This window comes from Morus notabilis, unplaced genomic scaffold (genome assembly GCF_000414095.1).
Source record: "Morus notabilis unplaced genomic scaffold, ASM41409v2 Scaffold699, whole genome shotgun sequence".
Lineage (NCBI taxonomy): Eukaryota > Viridiplantae > Streptophyta > Magnoliopsida > Rosales > Moraceae > Morus > Morus notabilis.
In genome coordinates this window covers 132905-160237 of record NW_010360714.1, presented here as the reverse complement: position 1 = coordinate 160237, position 27333 = coordinate 132905, and the positions used below count along the sequence as shown (strand labels likewise).

At 39.5% G+C, this 27333-nt stretch overlaps 1 protein-coding gene across 1 annotated transcript; it reads right to left on the bottom strand.

Moving 5' to 3' along the window:
• Window positions 1-14310: 14310 nt before the first annotated feature.
• On the bottom strand, window positions 14311-23601 carry LOC21398028 (DDB1- and CUL4-associated factor homolog 1). Its single transcript, XM_024165035.1, has 14 exons — window positions 23143-23601; window positions 22042-22120; window positions 21824-21940; window positions 21544-21722; window positions 20614-21448; window positions 20418-20515; window positions 19907-20342; window positions 19187-19789; window positions 18909-19091; window positions 18253-18810; window positions 17390-17500; window positions 17129-17247; window positions 15395-17009; window positions 14311-15073 (listed from the first exon to the last, which is right to left on the bottom strand). Exons 1-14 carry the CDS (start codon window positions 23415-23417, stop codon window positions 14372-14374), a joined length of 5910 nt encoding a protein of 1969 aa, XP_024020803.1. The 5' UTR covers window positions 23418-23601; the 3' UTR covers window positions 14311-14371.
• Between the last annotated feature and the right edge of the window lie 3732 nt (window positions 23602-27333).

The window sequence follows — 27333 nt, the reverse complement described above, 5'->3', positions numbered from 1 at the left end:
ATTGAGCTGTATGTTCGCACTCATCTTGTGTGTCAACTAGACAAGACCGAGAGAAAGAAGCAAGCTGGACTTCTTCAGCCCCTACCGGCAGTGAAAGAATTGAGTTTGATCTTAGTGATGGTCGACCACTTTTCAAAGTATGCGGTGTTCATTACGGCACCCCATGCATGTCCCGCGACTGTGGCCGCTGAGTTATTTTTCAAGCATGTGGTGAAGGTGTTCGGCATGCCTCGGGACATAGTCAACGATCGAGATGCTCAGTTTACTGGTAAATTCTGGACTTTTCTTTTCAAACTAATGAGTTCAGAATTGAAGTTTTCTACAGCCAACCATCTGTAAACTGATGGTTAGACGGAGCGGATAAATGCGTTGCTAGAGGAGTACTTGCGACACTATGTGATAGGAAATCAGCGCAATTGGGCAGATTTACTTGATGCAACCCAGTTTTGTTACAACCTTCACAAGTCTTCTGCCACTGGTTTGAGCCCTTCGGAGCTAGCATTGGGGCATCAACCTTTGACGTCGTTGGAGGTGGCCAAAAAAAAATGTCAAGGAGAGTGTCCAGCAGCATATCGCTTTGCTGGAGACAAGCATGAGTTGATTGAGCAAGCGTGAGATAGTTTGGCAAAGGCGCAGAGACGAATGAAGAAGTATACTGATCAACCCAGGCGAGCATTAGAATTCCAGGAAAGCTAACCCCGTAGATTTGGAAGAAAGTGACTGACCGGCGCTATCATAAGGGCCTGGTCCAAAGGTATGATAGACCTTTTCGTGTTTTACAGCGTATTGGTAACGTGCATACCGGCTACAACTACCAGAAAGAATGAAGATACATCTGACCTTTCATGTGAGCTTCCTTAAGCCGTATTATGAAGATGAGACTCGGCAACAAGAGAAAAGAGCTCCTCCCGTCGTGAGAACTGAGTTCAACAGAAGATGGTGAAGATTCTTGACCATCGAACCCAAGGTGCAATCAGAAAAAATCAGCGGACCGACTACCTTGTACAATGGGAAGGCGACAATGATGCAACATGGGAAAAGGACATTACTTTGTGGCAGTTTGAAAGACAGGTGAAGGCATACTTGGAAACCCTCCCGACGAGGATGTCAGCTTCATTCGCCGGGGGTGGGTTTGTAAGCACTAAGTGAGCCTAGCCCGAGCCTTGTGTGGCACTAAGTTAATTAACCTAGTCAGCCTACCCAAGTGTTTACCTAAAATGATCCGATTAAATAGCACACAACCGAAGCACTAAGTGAGCCTAGCTGTGCCTCATACGCGGATCACCACAACACTCACCAGCAGTCTGGATGTTCTCTCGTGAGTTTGGTATCTCGAGGGCTTTGCTATTTATAGATGTTACAAGGGACTATGTGGTTGACACCCCCAAACCACTAGGGATCCCTAAAGAGGCTTACTCGTGCGTGCATTAGCCAGCTAAGCCCTGATTCTGCCCACTTTCTTTCAGACTCAGTCAACAGCCTGCAACACGCTGCCACTTGGTCAACTGGGTGCTCCATATCTCGGTCATGGGCCACGTGTCCACTTAAACACGTTCTGGAGGTTAGGTGATTATGACCACGTGTTGCCTTCCCATGAACTGACCGTTGCCTTGGTGAGTCCGCAACACCAACGTCTCTCACAAATTTCGCAACAACCTTGACTAGGGTTGTTCATGGGTTGGGTTGGTGCGGGATAGGGTTTTTTCTTCCTCCGCCCCAAAAGGTACGGGTTGAACATATTTGGCCCCAACGATTTTAGAAAAATTTCACAACCCAATGATGTTTGGGTTAGGTTGGGGCTGTGCGGGGTGGGTTGGGTGGTCGGTTTTAACATTCAAATAATCAAATACTCAATCCAACATCAAACATGAAGCAAAGTAGTCCATCCAACATCAAACATAAAACAAATATAAATTAGTCTACACTCATAAATTAGTCATAACATAAAATAAACATAGATGCTTAATTCAAACATGAAAAAATTAGAGAGTAGAAATGAGTTGTCTGCATAAGGTTAGATATTAGAGGAGGCAAGTTATAGCGTGTTGGTAACTGAATTGAATTCGGATGTGGAAGCGTGGCGGGGAGGCGGATCGTGTATAACAAAAATTTCAGAAAACTTTTGAGATACTCTATAGATTATATTAATTTATGCACGAATAAATTAATCACATTAATTTTTATATATATTAAGAACTCAGTCAGAAAAAATATCTGGAAGCCGACTCGGATGATAACTTGAGTTCTTTGACCACGAATAGTCCTTGCTCCAATCTTTGTGTTTAAAAAACCAAAGTCTTCCACGTCAATTCCTTGATTCCACGTAGACGTATGTGTGGGCACACGTGGGACAAAACAGGTTTCCAAAAACACTCGAATTTCCACAAACACCAACGCATGCACGATGTGAAATTTTTTGGGAGAAAAAATTTTCTTCTCTTTTTTCCAATGAGAAAATTCGGCCACCTTAACTCTTAGAGCAGAAAATTATTTTCAAAAATTGTCTTCACAATTTTCTATCATTTTCATATTTAAAGAGTAGAAGTCAAACTTCAAAAAGGAATCAAATCTCTATCTCCTATTTTGAATTTGGAACAAAAAATCTCCTATACCTTATCTCTAATGTGGCCGGCCACCCTAGGGTTTTTCTCCCTTGTGTGTGGCGCCAATTCTGGATAGGGAAGGAAGAGAAATTATCCTTTATCCTGTAGTCCAATTTTAATTCAAATTCAAATTCGAATTTAAGTCAAACTTAAATTAATTTGAATTCTAAATTGAACAACTTATCAAATAAGTTTAAAAGGATAAATTTAAATTATGTTCACAATTCAAATTCAAATTTAAATAATCACATTATTTAAATAATAATTAATTTTCAATTAATTATTTTTCGACCTATAATTCCGAGCTCCAATAAAATTAATAATTAATTAAACACTTTAATTAATTAATTAATTCTATTAATTTCAATAGTTACTGCACTATAAACTTGGAATTGAACTCTTGAAATTATAGACATTAATTACTTCTAAACTGCGAAGTGTCCATTTGATATAGTCATTACATATAGATCAATCCTCCATAAATAATTCATAATTAGAGTCAGGTAGAATCCGTTAACCTCTCTAATTATATCCGCATCCTTGAGTACCATTGATTCTCTAATCGACAGTGATTCATAAAACACATTCATGAGCCAAAACGTTCTTACTAATCCAAGTACCGAATCAACACTCAAGAGAATTATTTATCTACTTCTTTCTCAAGAAAGAATGGATTCTATCTCGTATAATAACATTCCCGGTTACCTATTTTATCATGTCTCCAAAATATAAGGAATAGGATTCAGGGTCTCAGAATCCGTACCGAGTAAATCAAAAGACACAAATTCATAAATAGGAGTTTGTTAAGAACTCAGGATTAAGATCATTCTATATATGACCATCGGTAGACTCAATTAGAATTTCTATGCTTAACGAAAATTATTAGAAATTCATATTGTGTCTGTGTCCCTGTTCCACACAATCTCATTATGTGAAATACACTCATTCAATATCTCACCATATTAACAGTGCGGATAGCACCGTTCCATTCTAAATGGGAATGACATGTAATAATAATGTTATAATTAAAGATTCCGAACTTTAATTAGATTTATTACGAACATCACTTTTTGATTATTATCCTTAAACATTATCCTCTCGTATACAACACTTATATACCATGTTTAAGGTTACATAAATAATCAAGGAATTTTTATTTGATATTCATAAAATATTCATAAATATATGCACATAAAAAGATGAATAAACTCTTTTATTAAATAAATAATAAATATCCTATTACATCTCATGCTTCTAGGACACTATTCCCAACATAGCGCGGGTTGGGTTGGGGTGTGCAGGCCATTATAGGTCCAACCCACACCCCGCCCCAAAACTTCGGGCTAGACATTAAATGGGCCGTAAAAAAAAAATTTAATACTAGAAATTGCACTTTTTCAGGTTGGGTTAGGGTGGGATGGGTTGGGCCTGCGGGTTTATGAACAGCCCTAACGTTGACTGAGGCTTATCTGCGCCTAAGCCTTGTTTCTCGCCCCTTGTCTGAGCCAACGTGGCTCGTCCACGTGGATGCTGGCCTCTGGCCCATGCCATGCCACACTTCTACGTGCATGCTGGTCTCTTGCCCATGCCATGCCATACTTCTGCCGCTCATCAGAAGTTCAGCCATGCCTTGCCTGGGCATGGCTTATACGGGGCCTGCGCACTCGCGCACAGGCCCGGGCAAAGCTCACTTAGTGCTTACAAACCCACCCCCGCCGGATGAAGCCGACGTCCTCGTCGGGAGGGTTTCAAAGTATGCCTTCACCTATTTTTCAAACTACCACAAAGTAACATCATTTTCCCATGTTGCCTCATCGTCGCCTTCCCATTGTACAAGGTAGTCGGTCCGCTGATTTTTTCTTCTTGCACCTTGGGTTCGATGCTCAAGAATCTTCACCACCTTTTTGTTGAACTCAGTTCTCACAACGGGAGGAGCTCTTTTCCCTTGTTGCCGAGTCTCATCTTCATAATACGGCTTAAGGAAGCTCACATGAAAGGTCGGATGTATCTTCATTCTTTCTGGTAGTTGTAGTTGGTATGCCACGTTACCTATACGCTGCAAAACACGAAAAGGTCCATCATACCTTTGGACCAGGCCCTTATGATAGCGCCGGTCAATCACTTTCTTCCAAATCTGCGGGGTTAGCTTTAACAGCACCATGTCACCCTCCTAGAATTCTAATGCTCACATGCACTGATCAACATACTTCTTCATTCGTCTCTGCGCCTTTGCCAAACTATCTCGCGCTTGCTCAATCAACTCATGCTTGTCTCTAGCAAAGCGATATGCTGCTGTACATTCTCCTTGAGATTTTTGCTTGGCCACCTCCAACGGTGTCAAAGGTTGATGCCCCAATGTTAGCTCCGAATGGCTCAAACCAGTGGCAGAAGACTTATGAAGGTTGTAAAAAAATTGGGCTGCATCAAGTAAATTTGCCCAATTGCGCCGACTTGCTGTCACATAGTGTCGCAAGTACTCCTCTAGCAACGCATTTATCCGCTCCATCTGGCCATCGGTTTGCGAATGGTTGGCTGTAGAAAACTTCAATTCCGAACTCATTAGTTTGAAAAGAAAAGTCCAGAATTTATGAGTAAACCGAGCATCTCGATTGCTGACTATGTCCCGAGGCACGCCGTACACCTTCACCACATGCTTGAAAAATAACTTAGTGGCCACACTCGTGGGACATGCATGGGTGCCGCAATGAACACCACATACTTCAAAAAGCGGTCAGCCACCACCAAGACTGAACTCAATTCTTCCACTGCCAGTAATCCTACGATGAAGTCCATGAGGACCGATACCCATGGTCTTTCGGGAATTGGTAGGGGCTGAAGAAGTCCAGCTTGCTCTTTCCTCTCGGTCTTGTCTAGCTGACACACAAGACGAGTGCAAACATACAGCTCAATGTCCTCTTCCATCTTTGGCCACAAATAGTGTCTCGACACTAAGGCTGTCATGCGTTTCACGCCCGGATGTCCAGCCCATTGTGGATCATGGGTCTCTTTCAACAGGTCTTGTCTTAGTCCCCCACCCTTAGGGACGAATAGTCTGCTTCCTCGAGCATACAACAGACCATCCTCGATCCAATATTTCTGAACTAGTCTCTCCTAGACTTGTTGTTTCAACTGGCAATACGTAGTGTCTGCCTCTGCTGCCTGCTTGATCTTATCCATAAAATCAGATTGCACAATGGTTAGAGAAGCCACGAAAGATTGTACCTCTTTTCGACTGAATGCATCTGCCACTCGATTCTCACTACCTGGTCTACGCAACCAAGTGAGGTCAAATTCAGCGAGAAACTTCGCCAAAGGGCCTGCTTAGGTGAGAGTTTCTTTTGAGACTTGAAGTACGTGTTGGCCACATTGTCCATCACAACAGTGAACTTGGTTCCCAGTAAGTAGTGTTTCCACACCTTCAAGCAAGGTATCACGACCACCATCTATTTCTCATGGGCAGAGTATCTCTACTCAATGTCTTTCAGTTTTCGGCTCTCATAGGTGATAGGGTGTCCTTCCTGCATCAACACCCCACCAATAGCTCTGTCGGACGCATCTGTATGCACTGTCCAGACCTATTTCAAAAGGCAACTCAAAATCAGGCAACCCCAACACTGGTTCAGAAGTCACTACAACCTTGACTCCTTTGAACGCTTCTTGGCAGTCCACTATCCAGACCTATTTCATATCTTTTCTCAGCAAGTCGGTGAAAGGAGTCACCCTTTTTTAGTATCCTTCAATGACGCGTCTGTAGTAGTTAGCCAAGCACAAGAACGATCGTAGCTCAGTCACCTTAGTCGAGGCAGGCCATTCTACAATGGCTTGGATCTTCCGCTTGTCCATTCGAATTTGCCCTTTTCTCATTTTATGCCTCAAGAACAAAATCTCTTGCATACAAAATTCACATTTCTCCTTTTTGACCTACAATGAGTTCTCCCTTAATTTCAAGAATACATTTCTCAAATGGTTTACATGTTGCACAAGGGACTCACTATACACTACCATGTCGTCCAAATACACAATAACAAAGCTATCCAGAAATTCGTATAAGACATAATTCATAAGGTTACAGAATGTAACATGGGCGTTAGTAAGACCAAAAGGCATCACTAGGAATTCAAACGAGCCATACCTAGTAACCATTGTCATTTTTGCCTCATCTCCTTCGGCAATGCGGACTTGCCAATATCCCGAACGCAAGTCAAGTTTAGTGAAGTATGGTGCCTTTGACAACCGGTCGAACAAGTCAGCTACATTTGGCACGGGGTATTTATTTTTCACAGTAACATTATTTAGTGCCCGATAATTTATGCACATTCGAAGGGATCCATCATGTTTTTTCTGGAACAAAACAGGTGCACTATACCGGGCCTTCGATGGTTGCAAGTAGCCTGCTTCTAGTAACTTGTCCAACTGCTTACGCAGTTCTGCCAACTCCATGGGAGCCATTCGGTAAGGGGCTCGAGCAGGGGCCTTACGCCAGGCTTAAGATCAATCCAGTGATCAATATTTCTCCGTGGGGGCAATACCATAGGCAATTCTGGTGGCATCACGTCGCTGAGCTCATCTAGTATCGTAGCGACATCATCAGGCACTTCTACAACTTGGTCTGGCTTGATCTCGACCAAGGCAGCAACCATGGTTGTCTCTCCCCGTTTTAGTCCTGACTTTAGTTGGGAAGCCGACTGCAACAATGGCTTCTCTCTAACCTGTCCACCAAATTCCATCTGAATGAAGCACGGCTTCGCTTCATCCTGTATGAATAGCCCACACAAATGTGGCATGGCCACAGCTTTCGCTTTGACAAAGAACTCAACGCCAAGGATTAGATCGAAATCATCAAGAGGCACTGCCATAAAGCAACACTCTTGTTCCCAATCACCAACTTTAAGGGACGAAGTAGTCATACCTTGGATAGGTTGTGCACCGGAGTTCACAACCTTAATCATACTCGAGCTCTTGAAGTAAGGCCTTAGTAGTAGTGCAAATCATTATTATTTACACACATCTAATTAGAGATGTGTGTAAATAATAATGCAAGTGGATCAATGTATTAAAGTGATAATATGCTGTTCTGGTATGTCATGTGAAAATCCTACGTGTTTCTTCCTCTAAAATTAGAGTACCATTTGATAAGTTTGGTTTGTATTTTCTCATATATTTATTCACGTCTCTGCATAACAACTCTATTGATTCAACTCTTATATTTGAGCACATAAAATTACTCTGTTTTGTCTGTAAGATGCCAAAAAAAAAACACACACACACTGAATAAGAAAAGCAATTGAAAACCAGTAACTTAAAAGCAAAGCAATTGTAGAAAGAATTTCTTAAGATCTTTTGGAGAATAAAGGCTTGGCTTACCTTCCTTCTATCCTGTGCTAAGCTGCTTAGCAAAGAGTGCAGTGTCCCGGACTTCGCACCAGATTTGGGAGGCTGTGTTATGCTTCTGAGTTCTTCCATTGCTATTCAGCCAAAAAGAGAAGAAAATGAAGGAATTAGAAAGGGTTTCCCATTTATCACAAACAAAAATTAGAATAGATACATTTTGGATTTGAGTTGAGCTATTTTGCAGTTATTTCATGAGTTTCTTTTTATTCATATTAATTAGGGATTTTGATTTGCACTACTACTCAAGCTGATTTCTTTTTTTTCCTTTTTCTTTTCTTTTCTACAACTCTCGCTGAGAATGAGCGACTTGATTTGAGGAGAGCTTGACATGAAAAATGCAAAAACGGATGGATGAAAATATGTGGATTTCAGAGTTGATGGATGCTCTTTGGAAAAAGTCGTTAGCCTGTGAGATGATAAGATGGGTTAATAGGCCTTGTTAGATTTGTTTTTTGGGCTTTATTTTATGGGCTTAGTAATCAATTTATTTACCCTAATATCAGTCCTGCAGCCTTAATATAAAAGGCACCTTTTGCATTTCTGAGGAGTTAAGACAATACATTTTAATATATAGCAACTTCTTATTTTCTGTCTTCTTCGCCTTCTTTCTTCTTCCTTCTTCCAGAAACTTGTTCATGGTATCAGAGCCTAGATCCATGGCAACTCCTGCAACCTCAGCTCCACCTGCAACCACCATACCTTCCTCCTCTTCCATAGCAAATCAGAGTTCACCAAATCAAACCACTCCTCCACTAAGAAATTTCAATCTAAACCAAACCTCAATCCCTAGATCTAACCTCTAAACGCCTCTGTATTCCGCTGCAAACACTATTCCCACATTCTTTCCCCAAAACACCCAAATCTAATTCCAACCGAACTATCCTCCTACCTTCCCTCAATATCTTCCTATTCAGCCTGCTAATTTTCCTCCTCCGTCTATGAATCAACCCCTTACTGTGAAGCTCAACTTTGACAACTATTTAGTTTGGAAAAATCAACTACTGAACGTGATAATTGCAAATGGTATGGAAGGCTTTATTAATGGGACTCAGCAACCCCCAGCTCGTTTTCTTGATCTGAATCAACAGCAGAGTAATCCTCAATTTTTACTTTGGGACATGTATAATCGTCTCTTAATGAGTTGGATTTATGCTTCCGTTTCTGAAGATGTTATGTCTCAGATTCTTTTTGATACGGCTCAAGAAATTTGGCAAAGTTTGGCTCAAATGTATGCATCTGCTGCTCTCTCTCAGGTTACTGAGTTGAGGACTCAGCTCCAGACCTTAAGAAAAGATGGCTTTTCTGCCGCCGAATATGTTCAGAAGATTAGGAAAATCTGCAACTGTTTGGCATCGATTGGGCACCTGGTGTCTAGAGAAGATCACCTGATTTATTTCTTCAATGGTCTTGACCAAGAGTATAACCCATTTGTTGAGTCGGTGAGTAATCGCTCAGATTCACCACCTGTTGAGCAGATTCACAGCCTATTCTTCAATTTTGAGGCTCGACTTGCTCGACAACACGCCACTACTCAGCTTAGCTCCCTTCAAGCCAATGTTGCTACCACTTTTCCCATACCCACTTCAAAGACTTCTCAGCCCCGTCCTTACCAATATTCTAATAGAGCTCCTCACAAGCCGTTCTACAATGTTTCACCTCAAGTTGGTTTACTCGGCAAACCACCAAGTTCCCCATTGACTGGTCGTTCTAAACAAATACCAGGAGTACCTTTTAGGTCATCTCCTTGCCAGATATGTGGCAAAGATAATCACACTGCGTATACTTGTTATCAGCGGACTAATGTGAGCTATAAACTACCAGCTATGAAGGCCTTCAATGTCACTGCATCCTCAGAAACAGAGCTTGGTTCTGCGAATCCATTCCTTGATCCAGCCACTACAAGCACTGTTCAGGACCAATCTTGGTATCTAGACTCTGGGGCTACACACCACTTCACTCCAGATGCTTCTTGTCAACCTTGGTATTCTCCACCAACTCTCTTGTCCAGCTACACCAGAACAAAATGGGAGGGTCGAACGAAAACATCGTCATGTTGTCGAGACTGGTTTGACCCTTATGGCTCATTCTAGCATGCCTTTAGCATATTGGCCTTATGCATTTCAAACGGCTGTCTATCTAATTAATCGAATGCCTACCTTGGTTCTACATCATAAGTCCCCTTATGAACTCTTACATAATAAAATGCCACTCTACGATTCCTTACGTGTATTTGGTTGCTCTTGTTTTGCATTTATCCGCCCTTTCAATGCTCACAAATTACAATACCGATCTGTGGAGTGTGTGTTTCTAGGATATAGCTCACAACATAGGGGTTATGTGTGTCTTGATTACAATTCCAGTAAAATATATGTCTCTCGCCATGTGGTGTTTAATGAGTCATATTTTCCTTTCAAATCCTTTTCCTCTCAGACTAGCCCCGCTATGCCGACTGAGTCTTTTACTTCCTTTGCTTCCTTTTTACCTTTTTTCCCTACTTCTACTCCTACATCTTCTCCCTGTCCTATCCCCGCCAGTCCTCCACTCCCTACTCCTTTCTCCGTGTCCTCGTCTCCCACCTCGATCGTCTCTACTCAGTTTCTTTCCTCCCCTTCCCATTCTTCTACTCATTCTTCCTTTCCCCATGGTCCTTCTCCTCCTTCTCCTCCTTCTCCTACTTTATCTATTAGTTCTCAACATGCTCCACCACCTTCATTTGCTTCAGATATGTTTACTGCATTGCCTGATATTCAATTGCATAAGCCCACATCCCCTTCTAATGTGCATCCCATGACTACAAGAGCGAAAAAAGGCGTGTTTCAACCAAAAGCCTTCCAAGTAGGCCTCAGTGTGCCTACCGGTTATAAGCAAGCCTCTCACCATCCGGAATGGATTGGTGCTATGAATGCTGAGTACAATGCACTAGTTCAGAATAACACATGGTCTCTTGTGCCCCTCCCACCGAGTCACACCATCATTGGTTGTAAATGGGTATATAAAATCAAGTTAAAACCCGATGGTACTGTGGATCGTTACAAGGCACGCTTGGTTGCGAAAGGCTTCAATCAGACTGAAGGTCTTGACTATTTTGAGACTTTTCGTCCAGTTGTTAAGCCCACCACCATCCGCGTCGTTCTCACCATTGCCTTATCTAGAGGTTGGTCCATTCGCCAGTTAGATGTGCAAAACGCTTTCCTTCATGGTGATCTCATTGAAGAGGTTTATATGCAGCAACCGCCCGGTTTCGTTGATTCCTCTAATCCTACCGCTGTGTGCCGTCTCCATAAATCTCTTTATGGGCTTAAACAGTCTCCTCGCGCCTGGTATACCAAGCTTAGCTCTGCTTTACTTCAATGGGGGTTCACTGCTTCGCTTGCTGATACATCCATGTTCTATTTTCATGGTCCTAAGGGCACCCTGATTGTGCTAGTTTATGTGGATGACATTCTTCTTACTGGCAGTGCTGACTCCCTCATTCATGCTTTGATTTTATATTTACAATCGCAGTTTGCCATCAAAGATCTCGGGCCCTTACATTATTTCTTGGGCATTGAAGTTACTTGTCATGCTGATACAATTCATTTATGCCAAGAAAAATATATTCAAGATCTCTTATCCAAGGCTGCCCTGCTTGATGCTAAACCTATGACAACACCTATGGCTTCTGGCCCGGTTCTTTCATCTCAAGATGGTTTGCCTTTGGCTGAGTCTACCGGCTACCGTAGCATTGTTGGAGCCTTACAATATTGTACCATTACTCGCCCGGATATTAGCTTTGCTGTTAATAAAGCTTGTCAGTTTCTCCATCGTCCCACCGACTGCCATTGGCAAGCTGTGAAACGGATCCTTCGTTACCTCAAAGCCACTCCATCCCATGGTTTGTTACTACATCGGTCCCCTGAGCTCTCTCTTCAATGTTTCACGGATGCCGATTGGGCTTCTTGTCCTGATGATCGTAAGAGTACTGGTGGTTACTTTGTTTACCTTGGTCACTGCCTTGTTTCTTGGTCCTCCTCTAAACAAAAGGTGGTCTCTCGCTCCAGTACTGAGTCTGAATATCGGGCTCTTGCCAATGCTGCTGCTGAAATCAGTTGGCTTGAGTCTCTTCTCCATGAGCTGCACATCATTCAAGCTTCTGTTCCCACTATTTTTTGTGATAATCTTAGCACAACATATCTTGCAGCTAATCCCATTATGCATGCACGGACTAAACATGTTGAAGTTGGCCATCACTTTGTTCGTGATCGTGTGGTCAAGGGTTCCTTATTGGTGCAGCACGTTCCCTCTCCTGACTATATTGCTGATGTGTTTACTAAGCCTCTTCCTCACAAAGAGTTCCTAGCTTTTCGTTCCAAGCTCACTGTCCTCGTTCGGCCTGTGCACTTGCGGCGGATGATAAGATGGGTTACTAGGCCTTGTTAGATTTGTTTTTTGGGCTTTATTTTATGGGCTTAGTAATCAATTTATTTACCCTAATATCAGTCCTGCAGCCTTAATATAAAAGGCACCTTTTGCATTTCTGAGGAGTTAAGACAATACATTTTAATATATAGCAACTTCTTGTTTTCTGTCTTCTTCGCATTCTTTCTTCTTCCTTCTTCCAGAAACTCGTTCATGAGAAAACTCCATGAAGAAACATTTAGGAAAAACAGAAAAAAAAAAAGAGGAAAGGCAGCCATATTATGGGCCATACATACGTCGAATTTTGATCAGTTGAAGACGAATTTCATTCCAGTTCATTTTCCTCTTGATTAGTTGAAGACGAATTTCATTTTCCTCTTGATTAGTTGAACACGAATTTCATTCCACTGCTTCTGTGTTTTTTCGTATTGAGTTTTGATTTTTGATTTCGGAATTCCGCTTTTCGTTCGTAATTGTCCTACGTTTGAAACTTGATTTGAGGTTTGAGGTTTTGAGAATCATTGAGGTTTTCACTTTCGTAACTGATCTTCGTTTTAATCTCAGATTTACATATGAGTTTGTGGTATGAGTCTGTGACTGTAATCTGAGAATAATTTGTTTTGGATTTGTCTATGTTTGTGTTTGAAATTTGGTAAATATTTTAGTAATTAGAAAATTGAATACGATAAATATTGCATATACAGATATTGTAGTAGTTATAAAATACTGTATTTATTAATAAATATTTTAATAATTTTAATTTTAAATATAGTAAATATTGTATTTATTAGTAAATATTTTATGCTTCGTTTATTTCACTGATTCGAGTTTTCAATTTTAGGTTTTTATAGTAAAAAGTTCTCATAAAATGTCACATCTCAGCTCGAATTGAATACTCGAATCCGCGAAGTAAACGAGGCCTTAATAGTTACAAGTTTTTATCTGATAAATATTGTAATACGTTTAAACACTCTAGTAATTACACTTTTGAATATGATAAATACTGTATTTACATGTAAATATGTTAGTAGTTATAATTTGGAATATGTTATATTTATTGATAAATATAGTATTTATTAGTAAATACAGTATTAAACTGTCGCCATAATCGGTGGTCAAATTTTCAAATAAATATGATATTTACTCATAAATAAAGTATTTACTGGTAAATACGATATTTACTAATAAATACAGTGTTAAACGGTCGTCAGAATCGGTGCCCAAATTTTCAAATAAATATGATATTTATTGGTAAATACAACGTTAAATGGTTGCAAAAGTCAGTGACCGAATTTTTGAGTAAATATAATATTTACTAGTAAATACGACATTTATTAATAAATACGATATTTACCTGTAAATACAGCTTTAAACGGTCGCCGGAGTCACCGGTCGACTTTTCAGGTAACTATAGCATTTACTAATAAATACAATATTAAATGATAAATACGGTGTTTACTAGTAAATACAGTATTAAACAGTTGTCAAAAAAATAGTTATTGAAGAACGATCACAGATTGTCGAAAAATAGTCTTCGATCGCTGGAGACAGTTATAATGGACTTGACTATAATCTACCTATTTTAAAAAATATGCTATAATTTACTATTTTTTATAAAAAAAAATGTTTAGGGAGAAGGATTGAGATGGAAAAAGAAGTTTAAGAGTAATTTTAAATTTTTAATAATGTTTAAAACTTAAAATATCAAATTATGTTATAATTTAATATTTTTAATAAATATGTTATAATTTACTAATCCCTTTACCAATGTTATTTCCCACCTTCTCCCAAAAAACAATAACTCTAAACAAGTTCAACTGTACCAACAACCACCCATTGGGTTGAAAGAGAACAAAAGATGTGTATTAAAATAAAATTGATCGTCTTTTTGGATGGTAAACAAAACAACCATCCCCAACCAATAATTACATTTATCTGGCCAACTAGTAAAATCCTCAACTATTTATGACCTCTCGTATTCAATAACCAAAACCGTTGCCTGCAAAATCCTCTTCATCACTACTAAAGGGCTCCATCAATTCACTATCATCTCCATCATCATCGCCCTCTGTCAAAATGTCCAGTATTCCACCTCCACCATCAAAATCCATCTCATCCATGATAAAATCCCCGTCATCATCATCGTCATCAAGATCGGTTATACTGTCATCATCGTCATCATTACTCATATCATCAGCATCACTATCACCATCCACATCAAGACCCGGACCAAGTATAGGGTCAATGTCATCATCATCATCGTCATCGTCGTCGTCATCCTCACTTTCGGCATCATCTGGATCAGAGTCATCATCGGTTGGCCTTCGGCGACCGATCTCATTGACCCTAGCAGAAGCATACATCTCTTCTTGGTCATCCATTGTTATCAGCCCAACAAAGGAATCAGTAGGCTCCGTTGTAAAGTCAAGGACACAACGATCAACGGGGATTGTGGCAATGTCAGAGTAGTTAACTGCATCCACTGTTCGGAAAGCAGAAAAGAGGGGATGTTTCATCCGGCGGGTGTGAAATGCTGACATCACATCCTCATGATTTCTCCTAAGAATTGCATAGATTACATCACCGCGTGCGTTAAAAGTTATTGTTGTCTGGTCTAGTGAAGGCACACTTCGAAGGAGTCTATACTTCCGGAGATCCCAAACCTCAGAATTTATAATGACCTGTCAAAAATGTAGTTATTAGTAAAAGGTCCAAGAGGAAAACTTGTACAAGAGTGCAAGACTATATAATATCAAGGAGATTTAAGACAAGTAAAATAGAAATGGTCAGCCACCTAAAAAACAATGAAATAATCATGATGTCAGACTTTTTCAGGTCTATAATCGTCCTTCTATGCTTTGGGCTATGCAAAGAGGAGTAATTTTTTTACATCACTTTAAATGCACTCTAGGAATAGAAATTGAAGTATTGAACAGGTAATCAGCAGTCAACAAAATCATTCACTTATAAATTAAGTGGCAGCGCATTAAGCAATTTCACACCTCATTTCCAGCAGGATGGAAGCCACCGCCACCATAATCCGTAAACTGATCAAAGCGATGAACAGGATCAGGCTCCCGTCTGTCCCATAAGACCCCATTCCACAACACCATTGTATCTGAAGGATTAAAGTGTACGAGGGAATAAGAATTCCCTCGGCCTGTTGAGATGGCAGATGTATCTGACAGTTTCGACACCAATTGGCAACTCTGAATATCATAAAGGAGAATTTCTCGTCGCTCTGTAGATAGGGCTGCAAAAACATCACCAGAGTTGCTAAACCTTGCAGCCTTGCACCCTTCAAATGGATGCATGGGCCCACCTGAGATGGCAGATGCATCCCACAACCTCACATCCTGGGAGCTTGAAGAAAGTAGCAGCTGGGTCTCACTAGATTGATAGGACTGCACAATTGTTACAGGAGACTGATGGCCCGTGCAACTCTCCAATATGCTGTTATTAAATGAATCAAAAATTTTGATGTCTCCAGAGTGGCTTCCTACTGCAATATGAGAGGAGTCGCTGAGAAAAGTAATGCATGTTAAAGGAGCGCCAGAATCATCCCGACAAGGTCGCCATGGCCGGAATCTGCTGTATACAAGCTGACGATCTCTGCGATTACAATGGACCCCACCGTAACTACTTTTGAACTCGCGCGTACCAAGCCGGGCTGTTACATTTACTGGGGCTTCCACGCTGCGTCTTGGTTCAGGGCAAACGTGTGGGTGTAAGAGAGAGAGTGGTGGAAGTGTGGTTATAGGAGCAGGGCACTGGCGATGCTGATGCTTTAGATACTGAACAACAAGAGAGTCTAGAGTCAACCGCTCCGTGTTAGTGTTCTGAGGATCACTTTGAAGTGAAATTTGGGAGGAGGATGGTGTCACCATGCCAATATGTGAACTTTCATCCAAATAGTCTGATGGACAATAACCTGCTGTCAAACGCCCATGATCTCGCAGCAAGCTAGAAGTTAGAGTGGAGAAACCCAAGGCTTCTGTTGATAGATTGCTTTTACGGACAGTGTTTGGTGTTGGACAACCAGGTGATTTAAGTCCTTGCTCACCAGTATGGAGACGTTTGCCAGAGGAAGACATAAACCCAATGTCCTTTAATTCTGAGACCTTTCGTTTCGTTGGCAACATGATTGGTGTTTTACACTGACAGTCTGTATCTGTACTGCATTTCAATGAGGACTCTAATGGAGGCTCTAATACACTTGTAGATACAGAGGATTGTTTTGAGGCACTGAAGACCTTCCTGACTGATGATAGGTGAGAATCATGCGAGTGAGCCTGATTTCTCGACTGTGAACCAAAACTTGGTGAGAAAAGCAAATGCTTCTTCTTTGAAAAAGACAAGTTGGTATTACACTTCAAACTTGTATCCTCATCCACTGCAGTAAGCTTTGATTTATTGGTGAGAAATCCACTAGGAGTACGACCAGAGGGCCACTGAAATTGTGTGGAGGAGCTCTCTTGTGTGGAAGCCTGTTGCACTAAAGATGAAGGACCTGCCAATGATGGCAAAGGTGCCAATTGCGCCTCTTTCAGCAATAACGAGGCTGTTGCACTCAAACCAGATGCCTGCAAGTGTTCGTGAATTAGGAGCAAAAGTTCCCTGAAATTTCCAGCAGAGCACAGAGAAGAAAATAAGGTTAACTCAATAGCGGAACAACAAAGGAAGAAGAATAAATCAGAGAATTTATTCCATAGCTAGAGCAAGAAAGCACCAAGTACCTGGAATGGTAAGTGATTGGAGTGGCAGCAGCTATAGCTGCTCTTTCTATGCGCCTTAGTGTAGGGGTAGCAGCATCAGTGGCTGCCAATGTACTGGCACGTCCTGAGTTTGTCACAATCTACAAGTAGACAAAAAATATGGAAAAACCGATCATAAATTGATTGACTGGATGTTTGAGAGGAAAAAAATAATGATTTGATCGGTAAAAAATGATACCGCGAGCAAACCCAGATATTCGGAGACACAAAAGAAATGCTTACCCCAATTAGCTCAATTGCTGCCTGAGAGAGTTCAGCTTGCCACCTCCCTAGCTCAGTTCCATGTGTTTGGCTGCCTGAATCTCGAATTAGTTCTGATAGCTTTTTTCCAACCTAAAAGGCAAACTTGTGATTAGTCATGACATTAATTACATACATGAAGAAAGCTAATAATTCTCTCTTTTTTTTTTTTAAAGAGACAACCAATATGACTAGAAATCTTTAAAAAATGAACTGAGGACGGTAATAATTCCATCCACATCTTTTTTTTTTTATGAAATATTTCATATACATCTATATTACTCTATTGTCTTTTCTCTTCATGTGCCAACCATTTAAGACGAGAAATGATCCCTCAAACTGAGAAGGACGGCCATATCATGTTTAACTTGTTTGAACAATATTAATGCATCACCAAACCAATGTTAAGCGAACAGCTTCTCGCCTCATAAAGTCAAATTGGTTTCAGATATTTGTTTTTTTAACAAATTATTATTTGTGCTTTGCACCAACTCTCTCTCTCTGTTTTTTTTTTTTTTTTTTGATGTGATTTTTTGAGCTGGCTCAAAAAAAAAAAAAAAAAAAAAAAAAAAAAAAAAAAAAAAAAACAAACTTGTTTGAACAATATTAATGCATCACCAAACCAATGTTAAGCGAACAGCTTCTCGCCTCATAAAGTCAAATTGGTTTCAGATATTTGTTTTTTTAACAAATTATTATTTGTGCTTTGCACCAACTCTCTCTCTCTGTTTTTTTTTTTTTTTTTTTTTTTTGATTTTTTTGGCTGGGTCAAAAAAAAAAAAAAAAAAAAAAAAAAAAAAAAAAAAAAAAAAAAATCAACCAAATAACTGAAATCAGTAATTTACCTGAAGCTTTGTCAATATGTGGGCAATAGTATGATCTCTAGCTAAACCAAGTAGGACACGGCAAGCAAGTGCACGAAGACAATCCAGAGCAGCAGGAGGTGAATATATGCGTGGTTGGAGGAGATGGAGCAGAACCTTTATACCATTATTGGCACGGACAGCTTCTCGTGCCTGGCGATATCCCTGTTCTAGTTGCGTAGCAAGACCAGCACAACCTGCCCCAGCACCTAGAGATATTCTACGATCTCCAACCAACCCTGAAATTGGTGTGGGAGGAGGAGCTTGTACATTGGTACTGTTGGATTGGGAACCATGTGCTGCTGCACTGCCTCTATCAGTAGTAGCAGAGTCTCCACCACGATCATTCTGGCTGGACACATTCATAGCTCGATCCGACATATTACGCTCTATGTTTCTATCTCTACTCTCGACATTCGGACCGTTTGAGGTTTGTGGAGCAACAGACTGCTGGCCTTGAGCTAGTAAAGGAGGTTTATTACTGATTGAAGGTGGAGGACAAACAAGATTGACCAATACGTTTAGTGCTGGTTGAATGATCTGCAAAGATACAAACAAACAGTTACAATATCTGTTAATGATAAGACAGCACTACAAAGCGCAAAGTCGACACTAACTGATGCATAAAAGATCTTTACCTCTGGGTCCACATAACTACTAGCAACGCTAGCTGCATCCAAAATAACAGCTATTCCCACACGATTATTGCTCAACGTGGCATTTACAATCATCTTGCGGCTGCTAGGTACAAGTGTAACAATATGAAGCACACCCAATGCATATTGAAGTAAATCATGCAAATAGCGCTCAACAGGAGGGGCCTGCAGAAATTAAAATTCAATGTCACAAGAAAAGACTGGAAAATTAAACGAAATGCCTCAAAATGTGGCCAGGTTGGAAACTAAAAAATTTATACCTGACATAGTTCCAGCATAGTGATATGGCCATTAAAGCCCAAGAACTTTTCGACTGTCGGCCATCGAGTTCTTACAAATGCAGGACCCAACTTGCGGTCCTTCTGAAGTTGCAGAAATACTGCATCCACAGCCTCATTACTGATGTCAAGTGGCTTATAAGCTGCCCTTGCACTTGAAATATTCCGAGCAGCACTTCGATTGCTCTTATTTGGACGAAGAGAATCTACAATTAAAAGAAGATGAGCCCTAAAATATTGCCGCAGAGCTACACAAGTATGATAAGCTATCTGCTTTTCTGATGATGTCAGAACTTCTGCAGGTGACCGCTCATTACGAAATGATCCTGCACTAGACAGCCCTAATGCACCAGAATTTACTCCTGATCTTACAGATGCAGCGTCATTTAAAAGACCCAGTAATTTCTGTAAGCCATCTTGAGAATCAAAAGCATCAAGGACAGCTCTGAAAACAAAAGCAGCAGAAAAAAATAACGCAGCATTTTTTCTGGCCTGATCCTGTGGACACTCAAGAAGCTGAAGAGCTAACTCAACCAACTGGTGTACAACATCCGAGGGAAGAGCGCAAACACGTTCCATAATCCCCTGAAAAGAAAAAAAAAATGAATGAGTGGTACTGAGAGGCAAATGAGCAGAATGAAAGTTACAGCAGGGAGAACACTATGTATTTAAACTTTGTTGAAGTTAATACTGTGTCATTACCTGGAGAGAACCAATGGTAAATAAGCAAGAAGAAAGACCAAAGAAGGTTTGAGCAACTCTGGGGACAGCGAGAAGTTTCTGCATCCCACCTCTATCCACAAATAATGCTGCAAATTTCCGGTGAGCAGCCAGGGCACATATGAGCTTCATTATGTCAGGCAGGAGCATTGCAACCTCCGATGGCTTTGAATTTTTTGAATTCCTTTGTAATAATGCAAGACAAACATCTACACCCTTTTCATGCAATACAGGTCCAAGTACTTCAACATATTCTCCAAGACTTTCAAGGCATTGAATACAGTATTTTTCTCTCAACTTTGCAAGGGATTCAGCATCAGGAATGGAATATTCTTCAACATCCACATTGGTTTCTGTGTCCGTTTCTGTTTCTGTGGCGATTGGTTTCACAGCATCAGCTTCAACACTTTTAGCACTCCTGAATCAACCAATGGGAGGTTACAAAGTGGTCCATCAACTACACGTATCATAAGTAAAATGTGAAATCACCTACCTTGAAACTTCAGTTGCATTGGCAGCATCAACAACTGTAGCAGCTGTTTTGGACGCAGCCAAAACTGCAGCTTCTTCATTGTTTGTAGTCTTAAATTCCTGCAAGAATTGATAGCAAACAACACAAAATTATTGAACTAGATGAGTTTAAAATCATGAGAGAGAGAGAGAGAGAGAGAGAGAGAGAGTTTACAAACCTCCAAAGCTGCACTTTTGACAGCCTCAGCAGCAGCATCACCAGCTGCTTTAACGGCTTCTTCAGGTGCAATGGCTGCTCTAGCTTCAGCTTCAGCAGCTCTAACAGCCTTTTTTACCAAATCCGCGATGTCTTTAGTTCCAACTCTGCATCCTTGGAAGCAGTCATCATTATCCGCTCTTTCCAATGAATAAACATCAGAAGTATTTCTGCCCAAGTACTTTTTAGCATCTGATACTTTTTTCACATCCGCACTTTTTGATGCGCCTTTGTCTCTATTACTCCGCCCTTGTCCCAATCGGCTACCTGATCCTGGTGAGGTCAGCACTTGTTCATTTTCAATAGGCCCTTCATTAAACCTGCCCCCCTTTCCTCTAGATCTTACACGACTAAGTTTACGCCTTGCGGGGTCTTCTCTCCCATTTTCATCAAAATCCATGAACTTTGACCTCCCTTCTGGTATATCATGCGTATGCCATCTCTCCTCCTCATCACCACCATCAGGTGGTTCTCCACCATCAACCCAACAGTCTTCTCCAAATGTTTGACGACACATGCTTCCTTCCTTATCCCTCTCTACACTTTGATCATCTAAAGATTTTTCATCTGTAATTCTTGAGTCGTCAAAGTGAGTAGCTTCCAAAACCTGCCGAGCCTTGCTCCGACTTTCATCTCTACTTCTTATGCAGATAGCACTAGAAGCATTCTTACTTTCGGTTAAGTGACCCGAATCTTTCTGAATGGTACTTGCCTCTCCCAGGACTCGGACACGAAGATAACGCATAAGCTTGGCAGATAATCTAGATGTTAAAACATCTTCCACAATTTGACCTCCACTGATTCAAATAAAAACTTTTAGAAATGTGAAATAAAATAGCGACTAAAAATATAACAAGAAAGGAAAAATAAACTATCCACAATATAAGCATACCCAGCAAGAAAATAAGCAAGGAGTCCTGTTGAATAGGTCTTCAACATTTCAGAATCTAAGGCCTCCTTTCTCCCAAAATCACGCCTTGAGTTGTGGTCATCACTTGAAAAGCTGGCGGTCTCATCCATCACTTTATGTTTGATATTGTCGATTACTGTTTCGTCAAACATGTGAGGAGACTGCCACATTTCATAAGCAATCAGCTTTAAAAAAACAAAAATAAATAGATAACAACCCAATTGAGTCAAGGGGGAAAAGAAAAGAAGGAAAAAAATCTTACAATCCATGTTACTGAACAGCTAAGAAGAAGCCTTGCAACGGCTGCCTGGACAGAGACAGAGTATCTTGTTTCTGATAGATACGTTGAAGAAATCAATTCATAAAAATCATCATTGTCCTGAACAAAAGAGAGCAGTTTAGGAAACAAATTCCATACAATAAATAATCCAGTAAATTCATATACTCGTTACTGAACCCTATTGCCAAATAACAAGTTACCCTAACTAAGGTTCCTAGCCGTCCAATATTATGAGAAGCACGGTTATTGCTGGAGGCATGACCATTCTCTTCCATGAATCTGCAATTAAAATTTTATATATTTGGGACAAAAGTTAAGATCAAAGACTTGATGAATTAAAGTAACAAATGTCCAAACAAAACGTTGATAAATGAGACACAGCTTGTGTAATGAAGATGAAAATCACAATATACACATATAGAAACTAGCCAAATCATCCTAGGCATAGAGACAATAACTATCAGGCTCTAAACGCAGGCTGATTTAAGATCAAAAGCAAAGCGTGATAGGTCTAAACTCTAGGAATACAGACTCCCTTAAGTGGCTCCTATTGATACGTGCCAAAAGGCGAGAGTGCTAAATGCCAAACTATTCTCTACAACCTAAACCTTATGGCTGCAGCCAAAGAAAGAACATATGGAAACCGGCCAAGGAACAGAAGTCCCTCCCCTAGTTAAAAGCATCAAAAGGCAACCATTTCGCCCAAATATGACTCGTAAATACTTCTACTTGCTTTCTATTTTACTAGAAATGAGAGAATCTAAACTTTTTTCGCAACAATAGACAAGGCATGTACGTAGCACAAGACTGTATAAGGGTCTCAGCTGAGTACAACTTGGCATTAAATTAATTAACAAGTGAAACCCAATCTTGGGTTGATCGAAGTAGGCTTGGAAATGTGACGTCTGTAGCTGAAATACTGTCTTTGAACACAAAAAAAAATAATAATAATAATAGAGAAAATGAAGAAAAATACACGCACGCACACATATATAGTTGTCTACACAATATAAGAGATAGAAATGATCAAAAAGAAAAAAGAACCTAACACGAGCTATCATACGATAACACAGACATCCCATGATTAAAATCTGCAACCTCAATTGTCTCAATGATATTCTCGACATAGTTTTCAGTCTTCACTGACCAGAACAAGAAAGTCATACAACACTGAAAATGATACAGAACGGGATAGACGATCGAATATCAGCCAAATGCAAAACCCACAAACATCTTAACACGAACAAATTCGTTCGGTTGAAACACCAAGAAAATTAAAAGTCAAAAATCAAAAAAATTACCGAGACTCTTGAGTTTCGAAAAGTGAGGCGAGGGCGTGGAGGACGGTAGGGTTAGGGTTATCAGGCGACGAAGTAATTTTCTCCATGAGCTTCTGAGCCTTGGCAATCAATTCGTCGTCTTCATTCTTCGCTTCCTCTTCCTCCTCTTCCCCATCGTCTCCGCCCTGAGACTGAGATTCCGGCACCGGCGGCGGGGGCGGTGGCGGCGGCGGCGGAGGAGAAACGCCTTGCCCTTGGGCATGGATTGGTGCTTGCTCATCCATGACCGCCTCCATATATGTCGACTGAAACCGAGAAAAAAATCACAATTGGAAAATTAACGAATTTCTAGGGTGAACTTGATTACATATACACTCGATATACAAATACATACATATATAGATATAGTTGTTGTTGTGTATATTTTCTTTAAATTTTATGGGTGTAATAATGTGTAAATTTGGGAGTCTGCAGAGAATATCGTGCGAAAACGAAAGAGGAACTCTTCACTCTCTAGTCCCAATCGGGGTTTTTTGTATTTATAGTGAACGGATCGGAATGTTCACGGAAATCCGACCCGGTTCTTTGCCTAACCCTACCCTGCCGGTGATGGAAATGGATCGGGTTATCATGACCCGTTTATGAATAATTGGTGGGAAAAAATAACGGTCAAAATTTTTTTTTTAGAATTTTCTTTTTCTTTCTTTTTTTTTGTTAAAGAATTTTCTGGGATATTTTCTTGATTATAGAGATAAGGAAGAAAATATACACCAATTTTACATAAATTTCAGAAAAAATATGGATATCGTTAGAAGTATTATAAAAATTATAACAATTTATATTATAACATATTTTTAATATTTTTTTATTGTATAAATATTAAAAAGATATATAAATAAACAAGTTTTACATAAAAAAGCTTCTAACATATTACATTTTTTAATATAAAAAGGAAGCTTTATAAGGTTTAAACGTGGTCAGGATCCCAGCTTGATTCAAACAATATTAGTATTATGACATGTTATTTTTTATTCAAATAATATTAGTATCATGACATGTTATTTGAATAGTATCGAATATAATTATGAACATGCTACATGTAGATTTGTTGATCCCTTCCCATTGTATTTCCATTAATTGAAAACTGCTATTCTCCTAATCGTCTGCCTGAGATAATGGTAGTATGTTCAAAAGAGGATAATTGAAATTTCATATCCATCCTAGTTTCTAAAGTTATGAATTATGATTACATGAATAATGATCATAATGAACGTCAGAAGTCTCGTTGAAATAACTGCTATAATTAGAATCTAAATTCATCGATTATAAACTCATAAAAAAATTATCTTCATCAAATGTTTGCATTCTTGATATTTCTCACTCTCTTCTTGCTAGACGACAAAATAAATAATACAAAAATATGTATATTATAAAACAAATTTTAAAAAACCAAAAAAAAAACATTAAAATCTCTATTTTTGAAATCACCAAAATTTTTCTAAAATTTCTCTTAATTTCCCTGAAATTTTCATAATTTTTACCCTAATTATACCATATGCAAATCAATATCGATATTTAGATCGATATTTATTAAAAATTTCTTAATATTTTGTTGAAATTGATTTATAGTAGACAAAAATTTAGGGACCCTCAAAAATCTAAAAGTTCTTCCGAAATTTAATTCCCCAAAATTCGGTGAAATTTCAAACCTTTGATTATAGGTGATTTGTATAACGTCAAACATTCTTTCCCTTTATTGTACACATTGTAACGACTAACGAGTATATATTGTTAATATTCACAAAGTTTTTCTTTGTTAACTTGGGGTAGAGACGTTCGAATTTAATTTTGACAAAGTTATTTATAATTTTGGGTCTCATAGTTTTATTACCAAATTCCTGATTCCTCCTTTGAATCAATTTTACTTTGTTGTACTGCTGAGGAGGCATGTCCTATGTGAACTTCGGCCTTCACTTGAATAAATTCTTCATTATCTCCTTTTCTTGCTAATATTAATCGTGTATGGTCTAAAACAATTGAGGGTGTTTGTTTTACAATTCAAGTTAATAATTTGAACTGTGTTTATAAGAGAAAAATAATATAAAAAAAAATGTAAAATTTAAATTTTTATAAAAAAAAAGACTGTAACAATAAAACTTGAGTTGTAAAAAAATAAGAGTGTGTCTCGCTTGACACTTTTTTATATCTTAAACTTTACGATGTTCTAATGTTCTTTTTTTTTAACATTTCTCTATTTATATATAGATGAGTTTTTAATAGTTTTGTTTTCTATTTGATAGTTACTTATTAAATATATAAATTTATTGATGCAGTGTGATAAGAATATAATTTTATTAATCATTATTTTTTTTACTCAACTACTCAATTTATTACAATTTTTTTTATCAATATTACACTGTTAAAATAATAATGCTTACTTATAGATAAATATCAGTATAACAATTAAAACCACACCTTATGTTTTGAGGCATGAGTGAGTTTATTGACAAAACTCGATTACCCACTGTGGCCTAGTTTGATTCATGAGTTCAAACCCATAATTATAATTATGCTACAATATTTTTCTTTAAAAAAAAATTGAATTTAAAAAATTTTCACCAATAAGTTCTATCTCAAAATTTAAATATAAATTCAAAATCATTATTTTGAATCCATTAAACCAAATGAGCTCTATATATTTTAATTGAAGCCGCCTAGAGGTGTCAAATGGGCCGGGCCATCTATGGACGGCCCAGCCCGGCCCAGCCCGGCCCAGCCCGTAATAGTGCTGGATTCGGCACGACCCAGTTCGCTACTGTTACGGGCCATGCCAGCCCAGCACGTGTAATGGGCTAGGGCTGGGCCTCAGCTTCTCAGCCCGCGGCCCAAGCACGTAGAGGCCCGCAGCACAGCCCTTGTTCGGCCCGGCCCAAGCCTTGATTCGGCCCTTGTTCGGCCCGGCCCAAGCCCTGATTCGGCCCTTGTTCGGCCCGGCCCAAGCCTGCGAAACGGCCCATGAAACAGCCCATTTCAATTGGTCCAGGGGGCCATTCGCGGGCCCAACAGGCGGCACGTGACAGGCCAAATGGGAGGCCCGTCACATGCCGCATGTTGGGCCCGCGAAGGGCCCAACGGCCAGAATCCAAAATTTCACCCCAAAATCCCCTATAAATACCCCTTAATTCCACCATAAATCTCACACAACAATTCACTCTCAACTTCTCATCTCACTCTCATTCTATCTCTCAACTTGTCTCTTTGATTTTGATTCTAAGCTTTTTTCTCGCGTTCATTCATTTTCTTGCTCTTTTATTTACAAAGTTCTATCAATTTCTAGAAAATGGCCGCACCAAACTTTCCTGATTTCATTGTTCTTCCTAAGCTTGGTGATGAGGCATTTTTTGAGGAAGAAATGATGCCTCCCAACCTCATCCCCACTGAACCAGAAAATGATTTGGTGGATAATGCTTTAGTACACAACGAGGAAGTTGGAGAACGCAGCTGAGGAAAAAGACCGCGAACTTCTCTGGCATGGCAGCATTTCACCGAGGAGCCCCGACCAAATCCAAAAACAGGTGAGATGAAAATTTGTGCGGTGTGTAAATATTGTAAAAAGCACTTTTCTAATAAAAAGGGTGGGGTACTGGTCATCTGGATAGATATTGAAAAGTATGTCTCCCGCCAACAAACATTATCACTCACATCACAGGGGTTACAAAATTTTACATACGATGCACAACGTGCTCGTTCGGCACTAGCTAAATTTCTAGCTAGTGCCGAATTGCATCTTTCTTGTAGATGATGCCTCGTTCGAATAATTCATCCAGACATTCTTTTGCCCACAATTTAAATGGGTAAGTAGAAACACAACTCGTTCTGATTGCATGAAAGTTTTTTATGCAATGAGACAATCTCTTGTTGATAATTTTAGGACTTTTAATGCTACTGTCTCTTGCACTTCTGATCTGTGTGAGGGGTGCAATAAAACTATATATTTATGTGTCACAGCGCACTACATTGATGACGATTGGATTTTACAAAGAAGAATAATTAGTTTTCGTTTATGTCCATATCCTCATAACACATCATCTATTTTTAGTACAATAATGAAAATTTTTAGGGTTTATGGGATAGAAGATAAAGTTTTAACAATTACTTTTGATAATGTGTCAGCTAATACAGCTGCAATTAATCTGTTTAAACGTAGTTTGA

Bases quoted from the DNA above. Each gene is read 5' to 3' on its own strand.
- LOC21398028 (XM_024165035.1), bottom strand. From the start codon at position 23,417: ATGGAGGCGGTCATGGATGAGCAAGCACCAATCCATGCCCAAGGGCAA. The intron at 20,516-20,613 runs GTTTGTAAACTC...CAATTCTTGCAG, and splicing joins TCAAAAGTGCAGCTTTGGAG to GAATTTAAGACTACAAACAA. The intron at 15,074-15,394 runs GTGTGAAATTGC...CATTTTTGACAG, and splicing joins TCCATCCTGCTGGAAATGAG to GTCATTATAAATTCTGAGGT.